The sequence below is a fragment of the Corylus avellana genome, chromosome 9, assembly GCF_965113065.1.
Source record: "Corylus avellana chromosome 9, dhCorAvel1.hap1.2, whole genome shotgun sequence".
NCBI classification, from domain to species: Eukaryota; Viridiplantae; Streptophyta; class Magnoliopsida; order Fagales; family Betulaceae; genus Corylus; species Corylus avellana.
Window position 1 is genome coordinate 19833836 of NC_142498.1, and position 19936 is coordinate 19853771.

Below are 19936 nucleotides of genomic sequence, written 5' to 3' on the forward strand. Positions count from 1 at the left end.
AGAGACAAGATCCGCTTCCCTTAAATAGCTGCCCGCCCCTTCCTTCGGGGATATTCACGACGTGGCATGTTACCTTCTCTTGATTTTATTTTTTTTTTGAATTTTCTTAGAATAAATATATTCTTAACATTTGTTAGAATAACCGGTTATAAAAATAAAAATTAATAGATATTATAATTCTATCTAACATTTATTTGAATTAATTATTATTAAATAAAAAAATCTAATAATTAATTTAAATTGTCACATTAATATTATTGGACAATTATAGAATAAAAATATAAAATCTAACATTATTAAAAAAAAATAAAACTTTTTATGATCTCCATTCAACTCATGTTAAGTCAACGTGCGAAGTGAGTGCGATAAAATGAGCCTGAAAATTTTATTATAAATTTTTTTATCAATTCATATTTAATTTTACTCTTTTTTATTTTTTATTTTTTATTTTTTAATTGGCCCCAAAAAATAATTTTGACCCTATTTTTAAAATTTTTGGCCATATCCAATAAAAAATTTTAGCCCTATTTTTTTTTTGGGTCATACTCTTAAGTTTTTTATTTTTTTTGCCCTTACTTTCAAATATTCATTTTTTTGGTCATATTGGTAGTCTTTAGTTCATAAAAAACAACCAAATTTTTTTTTTTCAAAAATAATTCTAAAGAATCAAAACATAAACAAATAAATAAAATTCGCTGAGTGGTTCTAGACCATTTAAAAAATTTACAAAAAAAAAAAAAAAAAAGTGTTCTTATTCTTCTTTACGGCACTTAAGTTTTAATGGGTTATGTACGATAAAGTGAAAGAAAGAAAAAGGACCAGAACAGTTGGATAATTGAATACCACTTCGGTACCGTTATGATTTAGATACAGCAGATTATGCAGCAGAACACACTAATATAACTCAATAATTGGTAAAATTTAAAATATTTATGAAAACAAATCCTATTATATAATTAATCCATCTTTGTTATTCATTATTAAAAAAAAAATCAAAATATAAAACTTTTACATTATCGAGCGTAAAGTTATGATAAATCTCACAAAAATTATTTTAATGAGAGCTTTAATGAATAAACTAAAAACTATATTTTCCCACATTAATAATGGTCGGTTGGAAGTTGTACGTCTTCGTGTTGTTGTTGGGGAAAATATATATTATGAAGCAGACCTTTTTAATTTTGAGCATTTAAGTGGCGGCTTTCACATGATCACATATTAATCACATTCACACACAGTTGTCACAGACTCACAAGGATAAGGAACAAGGATCCTCCAATTTCATTATGAGATTAGGGATTCTACCAATTGAAAAATGGCACCTATTCAAAATTAGGTTTCAATCTATTAAGGTTTCTCTTTCCACTTTTGCATAAACCTTATTCTTTAGAAAAAAATCAAAAAATAATTTTTGACTCAAAGAACATTCTATTTTTTTATTTTTTTTGAAAAAATTCCAGTCTCACTGAAAAATGATCACGAGTATAACGTTTTTACATCAGAGAGCAAAAAGTTTTGAAAAAACATAGCCGAAGCTACGAGGTTACAAATCATATATGCTTACATAAAAATCAAGCATTTAAGACCTATCTATGACATCAATGCCCGCTAACCTATGACTACTTTTCAGTTGTAACATCATATCTGTTCCAAACAGAATCTAACTCAATGCATAGGTAACTCTTCCTCGCTCTGAAAACATATCACATCCACAACCCAAAGATCTGAACAATCCTTATTCAAACAAAAATACAGACAACAAAAAATAGAGAAAACTCAACCCAACAGAAAAACAGTCATAAAAGCATAGATCTGCTCTTGAGAAAACTAGATCTACTCATCGACCCAAAACGATCAGAAAACTACATCATTTTTCTCGTAGATCGCTCACAAGAGCAGATCTAAAGAGAAAACTATTATTCAAAACAAATAAAATAAGCAATACAGCGAGCAAACCAGCAGCGACTAGAGTGGAGGAGATGATGGGCACCGACCAACGTTAGCACGTGGTGGAGTGGATGGAGGAGAAGGGAGGCGCAACACCTTGGAGGGCGGGTGGTAGCGGTTGAAGTTGTTAATTTTTGGCCGAAAAATACCTACAAAAATTAAAAAATAATAATAATTAAAAAAAAAAAAAAAAAAACGCACAAAAGGGGAGGGTGGAGAGGAGGAGGGACATTCTAAAATCAAAATAGATGGCACCATGACAAATGTATACGGGCGTCTTCTTCATCTTTACTCATCTCTTCAAACTCAGCGACGAGTATTTGTATAATCAATTACCCAAATATATTATGGGCTTTATGTGTGAAAGGCGGGTAATGCTAAAAGATGAAATTGTGTTACTTGTCACAAAAATATAGTTTTAGAATCACATAATGCAATTGAATGAGATAGATACCTTGGTTTTTACCAAAGGTTTTGGGAGTGAGGAGGTGAGGTGAGAACCCACTAGAAGACAGATGGATAAAAGATGTAATACAAAATATAAATTATCATTTTTCTTTATTAGAAAACGAAACAAACTAATATGTAAAGAGACCTGCTATTCATTCATTTCTCTTTTTCTTTTTTCTTTTTTCTTTTTTTTTTCAATTTTTATTTTAATTTATCATTGGATCTAGAATGGGTCCTATAAATTTAACGGTAAATTTAAAAAGAAATTATCTCTCATTCTCTTTTTGGATTGGATCAAGAGTTAAAATTATCTTCCTTTATAACATTTTTCCATCATTTGAATTAAAAAAAAAAAAAAAAAAAAAAAAAAAAAAAAAATCTGTAGATTGAAGAATTAATTACTTTTGAGTTAAAATTACTTACTTACTTACTCTTTTTTTTTTTTTCCTTTTTTTTTATGGACGCAAGTAATTACACATTGTAGATTGAAGATCCAGTTTTTTATGCCTGAATTTTATAACAGTAACTTTTTATATATATATAAAAGAAAATGATTGTTTTTCTCTTTTCTCATCCTCCTCATTTTCAAAATTATCATTGGATATGTAGGCTTACGTGTGAAACCTACAACATAAGTCCCACATATTTAATAGTGATTTTGAAAATTGGAAAAATGGAAAAAGAACCCAGGGAAAATATATAGCATGTCTCATATATATATATATATATATATATATATATATATATATATATATATTGCCTTTTATCACCATGTGGTTTGAATAATTTTAAATGAGTTTTAAGACACCGAGGCTAATTCTATTTATAAACATTAATATGGGTATGCAAATTAATCATTTACGGCTTACAGATTCATAACTGACTTCCAGCTATTGGTAGCGATATAAATTTTTTTTCCATCGTTAACAAACAAATAACTGACTTAACTAAGTTTTCAAGTGAAATTTGAATTTTATCTATTAGGTTTCATAATTGTTTTGTCCAATTGATTTGTAGTTGTTCTTTTGGTATGTGCTCCATTGATTTATTTTTTATTTCCATTTATTATAAAGCATAGGGCTGAAAAGGTGGTCGTACCGTTAACCGCTATAACCATTAATCGCCTTAAAAGCGGTTAGTAAAAAATCGCTAACTGCCTTTTTATATAATAATAATTATACTTATAACATTATCATTAAATTACAATTTTTTTTAGATAATTAAATCACAATTTAAGTATTAATATATTGTCACTATAATTTATATGATTATATTACATGATGAATTGATCATTAAATCATATGATTATATAATAACAAATAATACATATATAATATGACATAACTCATAAGTCATTGGTAAATTTATGTTGCGTACAAGGATTTTGGAAATTTTATTTGTATGTTGTGTTTAATTCATTGTTTAAAACATTGATAAATGTTGATTCTTAACAAGTTATGAAATGCATTTAAAGACTTTTTTTAAGTACAAGTAAATGTAAACTAATGTAAATTTGTGGTCAAATATTTTAGATTTTTTAATATGGGCTCCTTTTATACTAATTCGACCCAATTTGAGGTATATAACAAATTTTGATTCTAAAATGGCCCTGAAAAGGCAAAAAAAAAAAAAAAAAGGAAGAAAAAACGATTAAAGTGAGCCTCAAAAAAGCGCAACTCTCAAAATTGGCCCAAAAGGCCCAACTTGTAAAGGCGGTTATTTATTTAATAACCGCTAATTGCGATTAACTGCCTAGCGGTTGTAGTTAGTAAAATTTATTAACAGCATTTTCACCCATAATAAAACATATGCTTTATTAATTATATAGGAACAAGAAAGTTGATAAATCTTAACATAAAAACTTGTAACCGACAATTAATCAATTTAACCAATCACATATTAACAAAAAAAAATCGTAACTATTCATTCTCAGTATAAAGTCAAGAAATTAATTGACTTAAGTGACTTTCAAGATTTGGTAGGTAAATGTCTTTATTAACACCAATCCAACCAATAACAAACACCATTCATCATAGGTGCATTAAAACAATAACGAAATACTTTTCTTCTCCCTTTTATTTTTTATTTTTAAAAAGGAAAACAAAAATATCATCAAACAACCTAATTATATCACATTAAAACATTTAAAAAAAAAAAAAAAATTCCAAATAACGTTAACCAGAACTAACAGTTTTGGGGACCTCAACTTCAAAATATGTAGAAAAAATCATCACCAACAACCTCCGGCATTATGAGGCTACATAATGGTGGAGAAAATGACCTTTACCTTCTCCATTCGAGCGACCTTTGTCCTGCCGAATAAACCCCTTTCCACTAACCAACGGAACAGTGGCTACAATGGGATTTGGTTTGGGCTACACGCGGCATGTGTTTATTGGCTCATTCATTTATGGCAGTCTAAACACGTCGCACAGAGCATTAATTTCTGTCACTATTTTGAATAAACCACACAGGCCAAAAAAATGTACTTAACATAAAAAATAAAAAATAAAAAATAAAAAGTTTACAATTATTGTGGTCCTTCAATGTAATATATAGGACTATGGCCTACCCCTCAAACAACTGCCTATTTGTGAATAACCCTTTCAACTTTGAATTAGGTCGATGTCTATTATTATTATTTTTTTTTTTGTAAAATGACAAAAATAACCCTTTCAACTTTGAATTACGTCGATGTCTATTTTTTGTTTTGCAATAAAATGACAAAAATACATTTAACAATTTTAGAGACATTTAAACAATTGAAGTTAGCCAATGGCATGCAAATTTGTTATGTGACGTTATCTCTCTCTCTCTCTCTCCCATAAATATGATATTTGATGTATGAAAATTAATTTTTAAATTTGAGGGATCATGCTATATAAGCTTTAAAAATATAAAAATAGATAATGGAGTTGTGTATATAAGAGGGGGAGGGGGAGGGGTCCGAGGGGCTAAGAGTAAAGGAACAAGATCATCTCCAGTTCATTTTAACTGGATAATATTTAGTTAGTTATATTGGATGGGTATTTTTATCTTTTCACTTTTTAATAAAACAAAAATACCCCTCTAATATAACTAATTGGATATTATTCAGTTCATTGTAATTCAAGGGTAAATGTATGGACATAGGTGTTAAATATTTGGAATAGAATCTCACTCAAATAACTTTCTCTCAATTTCAAATGAAATGTGAATGATTCATTTTACTGTCAAGATTTTATTTTATTGTATCTAATGTGACGTAACATCATATACACCATATGTTAATATGTATACCCCATTAAATATATAAAATATAATTTGAATCATGAATAATGTCATATTTTCTTTTGTCTTCCAATTCTTTGAAAGCAATTTGACGCCATTTTTACAAAGGGGACTTTTATATATGATAAGGAGTATGGGAAAGATCTTCCCCTCTAGTCCTTTTCCCTCGTTCAATTAGCAGGAAAAAAAAAAAAAAAAAGGAAGCAAAGGCATTGACTAATCCAAATCAATTGATCCGATGCATATTTTGATTAAAGATGACACTGTGAAGAGGGAAGGTGTCAAACAAGTATTGAAAAATTATTATGGGTGTCCAAATGGGCGGTTAAAAATCGCTCTTCATCTATCATTCATTTAGTCACATGGCTTAGGCGAATTTTCAATCCCTAATCATGATCTTGCGAATAGCGGAATATGAGTAAGTAGATGTGGAGATTGTCAGCAACCACCTATATATATATATATATATATATATACATTGAGACTTTATTTTTAGGTGTTTCATGCAAAATAAAGATGTTATTTACTCATATGGTGCAGATTACACCCTATAAAAATATCAATATTATTTTGCAGTGTTATTCTCTGGATTTTTTTTTTTTTTTAAAAAAAAAAAAAAAAAAAAAAGCAGAGCATTATAATTTATGAGTCTTTGGGAGTCATAGTCAGTAGACTCAGTACGGTTGATGGCATGGCCTTGTCTACTTTCCTCTGCGACTCTCATCCGATACTGCTTATGCGGAGGGTATTCGGGCAACTTTTTGGGCGAAGCTTTTATTTTGTCGTGGCCTGGATTCAAAACTTTGAGACTGAAGGTCAATCGGGCCGAGCTTGACCTCGGGCCGGGCTCAACCTGACACAATGTTAGCAAACATAAATTAACAACCATGTTTGTAGTAATAGAAAATGTTACATTTTTTTCCTAGTTATTCTCTCACTTTTTAAAATTACCATTGAATTTGTGGGATCATATGGATTTCACATATGAATCCTACAGATTCAATTATAATTTTGAAAAATGGGAGAATAGAAAAAAACCGGAGATGATGTATAGCACATCCCGTGTTAATTCATACAAACCAGTATAATAAAGTAAAGTTACTTTATTAGACTCGTTTGTATGAATTAATTACATATTAATTTGTAATAATGTTATATGTCACACATACATCATATAAATATCGCATAAAGTTGATGTAGCAAGATCTATTGTGTGTATATATATATACATTGCCACGTCAATTTTGTATGATTTTTTTTTTTTTTTTGATTTTGTATGATATTTATGGGCGGCTTGTATGGTATGTATCATTACTCTTACATATATCCAAATTGAAAATGTTAGGTACTCTATTAGTGTTCTCCTAGTTTTAAATTAGTATTATTTTATAAAAATATGGCAAGATAAATAAATGTCACTTTCTGTTCTGTTTTTGTTTTTTTTTTTTAAAAAAAAATTTATGAAACAATATCACTTATAACTAAAAGAACACTTCAACCCAGTTTATGGACAAAGTTTTCCTCCAAATTAGGTTGCTGGAACCTCCTTGAACCCAGTCTATAAAATTGGCATGTATCCATTTTTTTAATAACACGTGAAATGCACATAAGTTTTTAATATTATTTATTCAAACTTTATTCTTACTATTAAAAAACATGTGCATCTCACATGTTCAAATGACACATGTTATTGTTATAAACTAAGTTTCTCCAACCCAATTTAGAGGAAAACTCTGTCATTCTCCTATCCAAAATTAATATTGCTAAATTACATTTTCATCCTACAATATGAATGTGACATCCCAACTAACTATTGGATCAGTAATTTTTTTTAAAAAATAAAATTTAAAAGTTTGTTGGGATTACCACATAAATATTATGGATAAAAATCTTTTCAAAAAAAAAAAAAGTATTATGGATAAAAATGTAGTATATATCATTTCTTAACTACTTATCTTCAAAATTTTATTTAAAATTTTCAATAAAATTTATCTTAATCTTACAAAAAATTTATCTTAATCTTACAAATATTATTTTTTAAACCGGATAAAAGTAATAGATGACTTGTTATTCATTTACCAAAAATGTAAAACCCGGTAAAAAAAATAAAGATTTGGCTGTAAAAAAAAATAAAAAATTACAATATAGTTTTTTAAGGGTCCAAATTTAATTTTACATTCTCTTAAAGTCTAGGTGAGGCCCAGATGTGGTCCATTGTATGAATGAAGGAGGCACATATCACAACAAACTGCAGATGTACGGCACCAATGGGAGGGCTCACCAGTAGCGAAATAATAGCGCCCGCGCCGTACCAATACCCACCCGCAATGGCTTTCTTTTTTGTCTCGCTCACGGCTCTCACTGAGCGCCGAATCAAAGAAAAAGAAAAAACCCGAAACCGAAATTCTCGACCCTCTCAACGCTGTGTGTGGGGGCTTTACTATTGTGATATTCATATAATAATATCATGCAAAAATAACTCAACCCTTACAACATTCAAGCCCTTCTTGAGTTCTGATACGCCTCTGCAACATATTCATATTAAATCAGATATAAATATTATTTTTTTAATACTTAAATAGTTAAATGCTACTTTCTCTCTCTATTTCTCTTTCTGACTCCTCTGTTTCATGAGATTTTATTATTTTTTTCTCTTTTTTCTAACACTATAAAACCCATATTTTTCCCAAAATATACGAGTTAAATAAAAGGGTTTTTTTTCTTTATTTATTTATTTTATTTGGAGCATTATGAGCAAACCAGAAGAAAGTTCTTTAGCCACGGATTCGGTGTTCTCAGGTCAGTTCCCTTTTCATGTTTTCTATGGTGTTTTGTGGTATATGTTTTTGGGCTCTACGCTTTTTGTGTCTTTTTGAGTGTTCGTTGGACAATGCCTGTGGTATCAATAAACTTTCTTCCGGAATGTGGGTTTGCCTTTTTGGGCTTTGTTCCTTTCATTAGAACTGGTATTGATTGCTGCATTGTTGAGAATGTGTGTTGCCCAGTATTTGAAATCTTATGGGTTTTCTCTTTCAGAGGTATATATGGTAATTTTTGGGGCCTTCATCATGTATTTATTTTGATTCTGGCTTTCAGCATTCATGTCAGTCTTATATTCGTCTTCTTCTTTTTTGCAAATGTATGTACAGATTTGGGAGCTTTAGTATATCATCTTAATGAAAGCTTATATAGAAATATCTGTGTGTTGATACTAATAACAATTGTGCTTGTTAAAACTTTATGCTCTTTTAAGCATTTAGTCAGTGTGCTTACACTCCCCCCACAAAAAAAAAAAAAAAAAAAATGATGAAAACAAGTTCTGGTATGTAAAAAATTCTGATGTTAAAGGGACTTTTCACACAATACTTAGTAATATCACCTACATTAAGAGTGGAAATTTGATGATATATTGATGTTGGAGCATATCATTCAAGCAATTCTTGTTAGTCAGAGATTCAGGTATTAGTCTTTAGAAAGTACTTGAACTGCATCTAGGTCATCGTGATTTCAAATTGCCACTTTCTTGAACTGCAATAATCTGTTAAACTGGGTTTTAGTTTGACTAATTCTATATTTTGCTGAAGCTGATCTCTACATCATTGAAAAAAAAATCAACATCAATTTTTTTTTACTGTTTGAAGTTGATTTATCTTGTTTACTAGAATGAGAGGTGGTTGGTTAACTTGGGAATGAGTTCATGAGTTTCATGTCATCAGTTTATGTGAATTGATTTTAAGGGGTTTTGGAATTCAATGCTAAAACCCCCGTACAGACCAGAAAAAAAAAATTGTTAAGAAAAAATGTCTTCATGAATTGACCATAAGCGGGTCAGGATGTTTAGGTGGATGGGTGACATGATTAGAAAAGAAGAAATGTACATTTGAGAGAAATTTTGAGTCTCTTAAATCAAGCGATTTCCTGTCCTTTGGAAAATATTAGGCAATATAAACGAGGAATCAACCTGAATGAATGAGCTCATGTCCCTTCCTATCCAGGTACATGATTCAAATTTCAATGTTCAACAAGCAAACAAAGCAATGCAATAATGGAAGAAATATATGAAATATAACTGGATACATCGCCCAAGATCATGTTCAAACATGTGCTGATATTTTTGTGACTAGAAGTGATGGCCTTTTCTTTTTCTTTTCAAGAATGCTTTTTTATTTGGGGATGGGTTTCCAGGTTGCGGGTTTTGTTCATTTTAGATTTATGGCAGTTAAGAAATAATATGTCAGTGTGCGTGTGTGTGTGTATACACTTTGATTAGAGAATGTGAATGACAGTGTTTTCCTTCATAGTTTCATTTACAATTGTTCAGTCATGCTAAACTTCTTCTGGATGTGAAATTAGAGATAAGAAGTTCAACTTAGATTCTTTTTTGTATTTGAAGGTTGTGCACTTGATCCTGCAAAGTATAGCAAGCTAAGCTTGGGAGAGAAAAGAGAGCTTGTCCGTGAGATTGCCCGATGGTCGAAAGATGCCTCAGAGATGCTTCGTTCATTTACCCGCCCAGAGCTTCTTGAAATCATCTGTGCTGAAATGGGCAAAGAGAGAAAGTACACTGGGTATACGAAAGCTCAAATGATAGAACACCTTCTAAAGTTAGTTTCTCAGAATTCCAAGAGGAGCAATTCTTTTGCCTTTTCTCCGGCTCATATTGGATACAAAAGGAAAAGGAACATAGAGACCTCATCTCAACTATTGACTGACCTAAATCATGCTCCTCTGCAAAACAACAAAGAAGACCGTGGTAAAACGCTCCTCTGTCAGAATGTTGCATGCAGAGCTACTTTAAGTCCTGAGGATGCTTTTTGCAAGAGATGTTCTTGCTGTATCTGTCATTGTTATGATGATAATAAGGACCCTAGTCTGTGGTTGACCTGTGGCTCTGATACTCCGGATGACAATGACCCGTGTGGATTTTCATGCCATCTGGAATGCTCTCTGAAGCATGAAAGAGCTGGTATTTTGAAGAATGGGTTTCATACAAAGTTGGATGGCAGCTTTCGTTGTGTTTCTTGTGGAAAAATCAATGGGCTAATGAGGTAATTGGTTTTTCATTACCTCCTATGGATTTCTAGATAAAAATTGCTCGTGCTTCCAACCTTCGGATAATCCGTGGTATGATAGTTGCAACCAGACCCAGAAAACTCAATAATTGTTGACATCTATATAGCACATTAACATTTGCACATATATAGGTGATGTTACTGCCAATTATATTTGTTACTTGGCAGTTTGAAGCCCCTCATTGGCACATGCAAAAACATTTTGGGCAGATAACATTTACTTTTTATACATACATGTTCATGCATGTACTGACATGACCATAGAACTTCTATTCAGTGAGCAGGGTCAGTTCTATTGGTGTAAAAGGATACAAGTTGTCCAATTTAACTACCATAACATCTGTGAATATTATGTCCAACATGCATACTCATTAGGGTTTCTCACATTTGGTTCTCCCTTTTATGTAGGTTTTAGTTGCCAGGTGAATACCAGCTTAACTGTTAGGGTTTAAAAATTATGTGAAACAACATAGTCGGAATGCAAACTATTTACAGATAAGCCTTTTGTGTTACATGTATTTCCGTGTTATATAACACCTGATATTTTGGAATGAATACCATCTGATAGATACCAGGCCAATTCACATTGATCTAACCAAACATGAGTTGCACTCAGTACCAAAGAGTGCTGGTACTTAACATGGCAATTCACTCAATTGGTTAATTGGTTCAACCCACTCAACTGGTTGATTGATTCAACCGAGTTCTTAGCTTTTAACGCCAAGAGAACGAGGGAAAGGATTGGGTAATTGATTTTTGGTTTTTCAGAACCTGGAGAAAACAGTTGTTGATTGCAAAGGAGGCCAGAAGAGTGGATGTCCTGTGTCTACGATTATCTTTGGCTCACAAGATTCTCTTGGGAACAAAACTATACAAAGAAGTACAGAAGACAGTGGAAACTGCAATGGAGACACTGAACAATGAAGTGGGGCCTCTAGATCAGGTATGCACAAGTATGGCACGCTGCATTGTCAACAGACTCTCCTGCGGTGGTGAGGTTCAGAAGTTGTGTGCTTCTGCAGTGGTATCTTTTGATTCAATGTTTCACCGTGATTATATGGAAAAGAAAGATTCATTTGGTAAGCTTCCTTTTAGAATTTGAGGTCTCATTTTTTTTGTGGAACATTTTCATGTAGCTTTGGAATGAAAATTATATGATATTGATTTTCATTACGCATGTCAACAGTATTAACTGCCATCATAACATTTTGTTTTTATAAATAATGCAAATTCATTTAAAGCGCGAGGGACGCAATCCTAGCACACATTATACAAGAGAACCTCTAAATTATAAAAGTAGATGTGGGGTTAATTCTTCAGTTTTTGAATTTGAAACAGCATTGTGTATATATTAATATGAAGAATAAACAACATCCTCTGAACTCTTTTAGAATGCCCCTATGTATAACAGATTCCCTTTACTTATAAAAAATATATATATATATATATATATATATATATATATATATATATATATATATATATATATATATTTTTCCCACTGACTATGTTTGGTTGAAATCTTTCTAGCAGCTTGTCAGATCAAATTTGAAGACTTAACCCCTACCTCAGTGATCATTATGCTAGAATATGAAGATCATCTGTTAAAGAACTTCACGGGTTGCAGGCTGTGGCATCGTGAGTCTGTCATGAAGGATTATCCAGAACAACCCACTTTCATTGTACTTAGGCCAGAGAAGAGATTCAAGATTGCCCATCTCCATCCTTCAACTGAGTATTTTTGCAAGGTTTCTTTGCTTAGCAGTACAGGTGGATTGGGTATTTTGGAAGCTAAATGGGTGACACCTGCATCAGGTGGAAGCTTTCTGACAGCTTCAGAACATGGAAAGGCAGTGCACACAATAATTGCTCAAAATCATCCCCAGGTGGAGTCAACCAAGTCTAGCAACATTAAACTAACACCCCCTGCAAAAAAGCTTAAACCAGCTATCAATGTCAACACAAGCAAGAATGAGCGGCTTTGTTCGCTGCCTCCTTCCATTGATGCTGTTTCTCCTACCACGCCTCATAAATACGGTGGAATGCGGGCAGCTCCAGATACAGTGGAGGAGAGAGATTATGAACATTCCGTGCAAGTGGTCAAATTGTTAGAGCATGAAGGGCACATAGATGAAGATTTTAGAGTAAAATTTCTCACTTGGTTCAGCCTCAAAGCTACTAAGCAAGAGAGAAGGGTGGTTAATGTTTTTGTGGATGCTTTGCTTGATGACCCTCCAAGCTTAGCTGGACAGCTTATTCATGCCTTCATGGACAAGATATGCTGTGAACAAAAACCGGTTTTTCGGCATGGTTTTTGCTTTAGATTGTGGCACTAAATACTGAATAGCAGATTTTGTTTTAGGCTAAAAACTTTAGGAGTAACCAAGGCATGCATGCAGGCTTTTTTTGGGAAAAACAGGAAAGTATATTTGGGAAAAATGTGAAGGGCACTTGATTTATATTTCTCATCATACTTGGATGTTTAGAATTATAGGTTAAGAATGTACGTTTTGTGTACATGTAGAATGGCAGGAAGATATCGTTTCGTTTAACCACAACGAAAGAAGCTTATTGCATTGACAGCTTTACCAGGGTTTGGATAGGCAGTTGTATAAATCTGTATTCTTCCCTTCTAGGATTTTTTTTTTTATAAGTCTACATATCCCCTCAAATTCCCGACAATGTTCCTTCTAAATTTTCAATTGTAACAATATCCTCCTCAAACTATCAAAACATTGTCAATGTTCCTCCCAATGACGAAACTACACTTAGTAAAATAAAAATTAAAAAAGTAAAAAAAGAAATCGATTTTTTTTTTTTTTTTTTTTTAAGTTTTGTTTTATAATATTTTGAAATAAAAATTTCCGTTTAAAAAAAATTAATTTATATTTTAAAGTAGTTTTATCTTTTTGTTAGCTTTGGGAGACATTGACAATGTTTTAGTAATTTGAGAGGACATTGTCATAATTAAAAGTTTAGGGAAAATATTATTAATTTGGTAGTAATTTGAGGAGTATATATATATATTGGCAAAGGGTTAAATACTCTAGACCCCCCTGGGGTTTTCCAACTTTATTTTTTCTTCCCTGTGGTTTGATTTTTATCACAGGAGGTCCCTGTGGTTTTAATAATAGACCAAGTTAGTCCTCCATCAGTTGATCGTTAGTTGACTCAACGAAATTCTACGTGGACCAATCACATGTTGACACGTGGCACTTACTAATTTTTTTTTTTTTTTAAAAAAGTATTTTCTAAAAAAAGAAAAAAGATTGGGGGTGGCCGAGCCACCCCTGGGCACCTAGGGGTGGCTCGGCCACCCCCGGGAGCCCAAGGGGGTGGCCGAAACCACCCCTAGAACCCACTGGGGGTGGCTCGGCCACCCCATGGAGCCTTGGGGGTGGCCGAAACCATCCCCAATGGTGGTTGGGGGTGGTTTCAGCCACCCCTTAGGCTCCAGGCCACCCCCATCCGGCCAGATGGGGGTGGCCTACCAAAGGCCACCCCCAAATGGCCAATGGGGTGCCTCGGCCACCCCCAATCTTTTTTTTTTTTTTTTTTTCCTTTTGTTTTTAGAAAATACATTTTTTTAAAAAAAAATTTTAAAAAAATTTAAGTATGTTCTACGTGCCAACATGTGATTGGTCCACGTGGAATTCCGTTAAGTCAACTAACGGTCAACTGACGGAGGACTAACTTGGTTTATTATCAAAACCACAAGGACCTTCTGTGATACCCCAAAGATAAAAAAATAAAGTTAAAAAACCCCAAAGAGATTAGAGTATTTAACCCATTGACAAAATACATGCTTAACTTTTATAGAGTTATAGGCTAGTTTATTGTTTAATTTTTTTTTAAAAAAAAAAATTAGTGCTGTCGTGTAGCCGCTCCTTTGCTTGGACTTTTTTATTTTTATTTTTTTTAACAAAAAAAAAGAAGAAATTATTCTATTTTCAAAATAAGTAAAGTGTATCATATTATTCTATTTTTAAAATATAAATGTAAATTCTAAAATAGTATTTACATTTATATTATTTATATTATATCAAACCAATTTTCAGCCCTTTCCTGTGGTCAACCGATCAGAAACATCTGTGAAATGTGAATCTATTCTACGTGTCCCTGAACGGTGACTGAATTTACTGAGGATTGATGAATCACTTTTCCTGGAAGGCTGGAAGTAGCATTCACTTGCACATGCTCTAATATAAGTACCAAGGAAACCTTCATCGACTGGCAGACAAAAATGTGATCGAATTGTTTTAAATATTTAACTACAAAGCGAATTCGAACTTACAAGAAATAATTATATTGAACTTGCTATGCTATGTTTACAGAGTATCAGATGCTTGCAGCCACCGGATAATGTACTCTGAATTTTACAGATCATTCCATGCGAATGCAATTATGCAAACAGTACAATTTCTTTGAACCATCCAAAAGAGGAGGCACATTAAACTTTTTGGTGCCCTCAGGTGTCCGGAGATCGATAGCCATCTTTTTGCCTTTCCTGCTTCTCTCTCTCTGGGGTTAGCCATCCTACTGAGTAGGAGCATGAGTGTAGCAGAAGCTATGATGGAACCCCCAGCAACTGTCATGTATTTGCTGCATCATTAAGAGCTTCATTAAAGGAGGCAGCCAAGTACTCCGCTAAGCTTGGTTGAGGACTTGACTTGTTTGAAGCTTCTGAAACTCTTGCTTTTTTTGTGCTATGAGATTTTCCAGTCCAGGATTTTGATGAGTAAGGGGTGTTCCACCTATTAACAGGAGCAACCACGCTCCTCCATAGCACAGGTTTCAAAAACTTCCATGGGTCTTCCAACATGGACTCATTGTAAAACCGCTCCGCCCCCTGTGGAGTGTGAGAACCCTGGCCTCGTCCACTACTCCATCCTAAACCAGGTCTCATGCTGCTGCCGTATGAGCGGCCCCCACCCCTTCCTGGTCTAGGGCTAGGACTAAGCCCTTGTCCTGAACCAGGGCTCATGCTGCTGCCATACCAGTGCCCCCCACCCCTTCCTGGTCTAGGGCTAGGACTAAGTCCTTGTCCTGAAACAGGGCTTGGACTGTGGCTGACCCATCGACCCCTGCCTTGCTCAGTATTTACGCATTGGCTACCTCCTCTTGGTCCAAAACCAGGACTTGGAAGATGAACACCTCTAGATGGATTAGATGAAAAACTAGTTGGCCCCATGGGTCCATTCCAGGCTTCAGGAGTTCGTGGATGCATTGAAAAAGGACTGGCCATTCCTATTGGGCTTCTATAGGGACCAGAGCTGTAAGAAGAGCCTTGTGCTTCGTACATTGTCTGGTTGGATTGCCAACAGCCCTGGATTTGATGAGCAGGAGATGGACTCATTACAGGGTTCCTTGGTCCTACTAAATCAAAGTAAATAAATCAGTTAAGGAGGAAAAGGGAAAAGGGAAAAGGAAAACGCATTGACTAGAAACTAAAGCCAGAAAAAGAGAAACTTCATGTGAACAATAATCATCATAAAACATTATTCGTATGATATCATGAACTGAATTACACTACATGAATCCCATTTTTATTCTTTTTTTACAATAAAAGAATTAGCTTTACATATATCAAATGAGTTCAAAATAAGATCAAAAAATTTACTGCATGCACTTATGTGCAATATTTGTGCTGGCTCAAGCCAGAGCATGGACCTCTATATATTTTCCAGTCTCTACATCCCAAACTATCCTACCAGTTGAAAAGTGCTTGGCTAGGATTGATTGAGGCCCCCTAAACCACTGATGTATGTTCTCTAATAACCCATGTTTCATCTCTAAAATGGCTCCTAAACTATGCCATCATACTCAAAACACTGGAAGAAAACCATAGATTGCTCAAAAAGAAACACCCCTAGAACGGAAACAAGTTTCATTTTCCACTATTTTATTAACAATACAAAAGGATCACATCATGTCATGTCACCCAAGAACAACAATTTCATAGAGTAGAAAATGAAATTATGAGAAAAACATGCATGGCTATAAAAATATGCATCTATTGGTGTGAAGTAATCTGATGTTATCATATAACCATAAGAAAGGACAAACTAGTAGAGAAACAAACTACCTGGATGAGATGGTGAAAACCGTGAGATAGGAGAACCACCAGCACTTGGAGAATTGAAATAATCTGGCCTGATCAGATTAACAGCATTGCTCCTCTTCCTGCCATCAGAGAATGCGGCCATTGGATCTGTGTAAAAGTCAAACCTTGGAGTGCATGACTCCTGCACCGCAGAGGTTTCAATCAATGGATTGGAGAGGCAACCAGGCACCCCAGAACTTTCCACATTATTAGAAACTTCAGCCTGAGCAGCTTGCATACGCATTGCTTTCAGTCTTTCTCTCCTCTTCTCTGACTCCTCCATTTAACCTGACAATCAAAACAGTAGTCACAACTCATTCCTTAGTAGAAATGGAACAATATGAACAGATAGCCATCCAGCTTGATGCAACACTTTGTACTTCTACTTTTATCACAACAACATCAACAGGTGATTAGTCCCTTTCAAATCTGATATTTCCAGGTACACAATATTATTGGAATTGATAAATCTAGAGAAAAAAAACAAGTAAACTGATATCGAAGTTTATTGCCTTTTTATCTTTAAGCATATTGATCCATATCCTAATCCTAGATAAAGCTCAATGTACATGAACTTGGCACTTTGCACAAAGGTTGTAATCTGCTTGCAATAGACAAGTATTATGTATGCTAGGATGAGCTAGTTAGAGAAACATCGGTAATCATTGTAAAAATGCATTGAGTTTCAGATGCATCAACCATTGTCTCATGTCCCAAAAATTGCAGTGACTTAAAAGGGAATAGCAACATTAAACAAAATCACCTAGGTATATATGGCATAAAGCAAACCACAACAGATGCTTCACTTTATGCCCTCGGCCCTGCCTATAGAGGTGGTACAGAGGTGGGGTTGGGGGTAAATCTTTAGTTTGGAACTTTCCCAGAAAATTAAAAATAAATAAAAAGAACAGAAAATGGGGTTGGGTGGGAGTGTCATCTACATGTTGCGTAAGGCAGAACTAAGGCACAGGCAGTGAACCATTGGATTGATTCAAAGCTTATAAGTCGTAAGCACCTTATCTATCATGGTAAAGAGGGGTGTAAACGAGCTGAGCTTGGGCGAGCATGGCTTGTCCGGGCTTTTCTCGTTTACTTTGAGGCCAGGCTCAAGCTCGAGCTCGACACGAGCCTAGAAATGTTGCTCAAGCTCGGCTCGATAGGGTTGGAACCCTATTCAAGCTCAAGCTCGATTAATTTTGGGATGTATATGTACATGCATTTGGCAAAAATGATTCAATCTAGAATTCAATATTATGTGAAAGACCAACACCCATCTGTTTAATAAGACGAAGATACTTTTTCTGCTCTAATTTCGTCAAACACAAACCATAATTCAGTAAAAAACAGAAACCCCAATACCTATCTATCCAAAAATATTTACACATTTTTCTGGGCAACCAAACAAACACATCAAACGGCAAAACCCCAAACCACCCACCACCCAAGAAGAAACGGAGAAAAAAAAAACCCAAAAAGAAAAGAAAAACCCACAAATCTTATCACCTCCTCCGCCTCCGATCCACGGCGTACTGCGAGAGTGAAGTGACCTCCGAGAGCGGCGTGGACAGCGGGGTTGGCATCGGCAAGTTCCTGGAAACCAGGCACAAGCCGTTCAGCTTCAGCCAGGCGTCGAGGTGTGTGGTTGCTGCGGTGGTGGTGGTGGTGGTTGCTGTTGGGGGCACCGGGGGAGTGGTGGGAGCGGCAACAGAGATAGGGGGCGAAGAGGATGGTGGAGACTGTGAGAGTTGAGTCGAGAGAATGGAGAGAACAGAAGACCATCAACTGCAACCTTTCATAACACCCACAGCCAACCCAGAACCAAAGGAACCGAAAAAAAAAAAAAAAAGCTCCAGCAAAAAGAATTAGCAGAGAGAGAGAGTAACCAGGGAGGGAGAGAAGCAACCCAGAACCAAAGGAACCCCAAAAAAATCAAAAGCTCCAGCAAAAAGAATTAACAGAGAGGAGAGAGAATAGATTATGGGGGAAAATCTGTATACTCTTTTTTAAAATCTCCAAAAAAAACCCCAAATCAACAAAACCCCCAACCAAAACATCAGAATCAAAACACCCAAATCAAATATACAGTATCAATAAAACCCAATCAACAAAACCCCTCCACCAAAATATCAGAATCAAAAAATCAGATCCGGATTACAGAGAGAGAGAGAGAGAGGGAGAGAGAATATGGAATACCTAAATCAATTGTTTGGCCTGAGCTTCTCTCCACTAAAAAGGCAAACGTTACTTCATTGGAGAAGAAACAACACCCTCTCTCTCTTTGTCTCGCTCGCCTACCGTAGATGAAGAATTACAAGCTGCAACAAGGCTCACCGACATCAAATAATAAGCTCTTCAATGCCCAAATGCATCTCCAGAACCTTGTATTTTATTTTCTTCTCTTTTGCTCAGAGATTCTCCTTCCACTTGCAACTCAACCAGCTTTGATCTTCCGGCGACTGGTGTAACGGCGTGAGTCTTATAGGGCAAGAGTTATAGTTTTATTCAAACTGTACCGTATAGCAAAGAAACTAACTTTTACTAAACTCAAAACGGTGTAGTTTGGGATAAATTTGCCCATAGATTTAGGTTAAATTTGGGTTCTCCAATTTGCAACCGTTGGATTTGGAAAAATAATTAAATTATAAATATTAACGGTTTGATTTGTTTTACCAAAAGCTTATCCCATGTGGCTGTCTCTACTTAGATCTGGTGTGCTTGTTCAATATGATCCATTGATTATATATACGTTTTCAAAATTTAATATTACTCGTCAGATTAGATTAAAAAAGGCAAGCTTATGGTGTCTCTGTTACACCATATACATACTTCTTAGTAAATGCTTGATAGCTGTCATCCATTAATATCATCCAACGGCTATTAGATCATCAAAACATTTTGGATGGCGAGAATCAACGGACAAAGTGCACGCATTACGGAATTAATCCTGGAATATATTGGCCTGGAATTAATCCTTTGTGCGTTAGATAGTGAGACCGGTTCCATGCAAGTATAGTAGATGATCTAGACCATTTCTTAGGATCTTGACTTTCTTATTCAATTTAGAACGTTAGATTAACGAGCTTATTATGTCATG

General features: G+C 34.4%; 2 protein-coding genes across 6 annotated transcripts; one reads left to right on the plus strand and one right to left on the minus strand.

Annotated features, from left to right (window-relative positions):
* Positions 1-8377: 8377 nt before the first annotated feature.
* On the plus strand, positions 8378-13327 carry LOC132190288 (VIN3-like protein 2). Of its 2 annotated transcripts, none has more exons than XM_059605230.2 (4): positions 8378-8466; positions 10061-10715; positions 11508-11818; positions 12270-13327. In XM_059605230.2, exons 1-4 carry the CDS (start codon positions 8418-8420, stop codon positions 13073-13075), a joined length of 1821 nt encoding a protein of 606 aa, XP_059461213.2. In that variant the 5' UTR covers positions 8378-8417; the 3' UTR covers positions 13076-13327. The 2 variants fall into 2 exon arrangements, with proteins under 2 accessions (XP_059461213.2, XP_059461214.2); XM_059605231.2 differs by having other exon boundaries at positions 12273-13327.
* Positions 13328-14917: 1590 nt separating this feature from the next.
* Positions 14918-19259, minus strand: SIC (hydroxyproline-rich glycoprotein family protein). Of its 4 annotated transcripts, none has more exons than XM_088519366.1 (3): positions 19036-19259; positions 16825-17130; positions 14918-16115 (listed from the first exon to the last, which is right to left on the minus strand). In XM_088519366.1, the coding sequence occupies exons 2-3, from the start codon at positions 17123-17125 to the stop codon at positions 15331-15333; spliced, it is 1086 nt and encodes a 361-aa protein (XP_088375492.1). In that variant the 5' UTR covers positions 17126-17130; positions 19036-19259; the 3' UTR covers positions 14918-15330. The 4 variants fall into 4 exon arrangements, with proteins under 4 accessions (XP_088375492.1, XP_088375494.1, XP_088375491.1 ...); XM_088519368.1 differs by lacking the exon at positions 19036-19259 and adding an exon at positions 18346-18624 and having other exon boundaries at positions 14918-16112; XM_088519365.1 differs by lacking the exon at positions 19036-19259 and adding an exon at positions 18346-18624.
* Between the last annotated feature and the right edge of the window lie 677 nt (positions 19260-19936).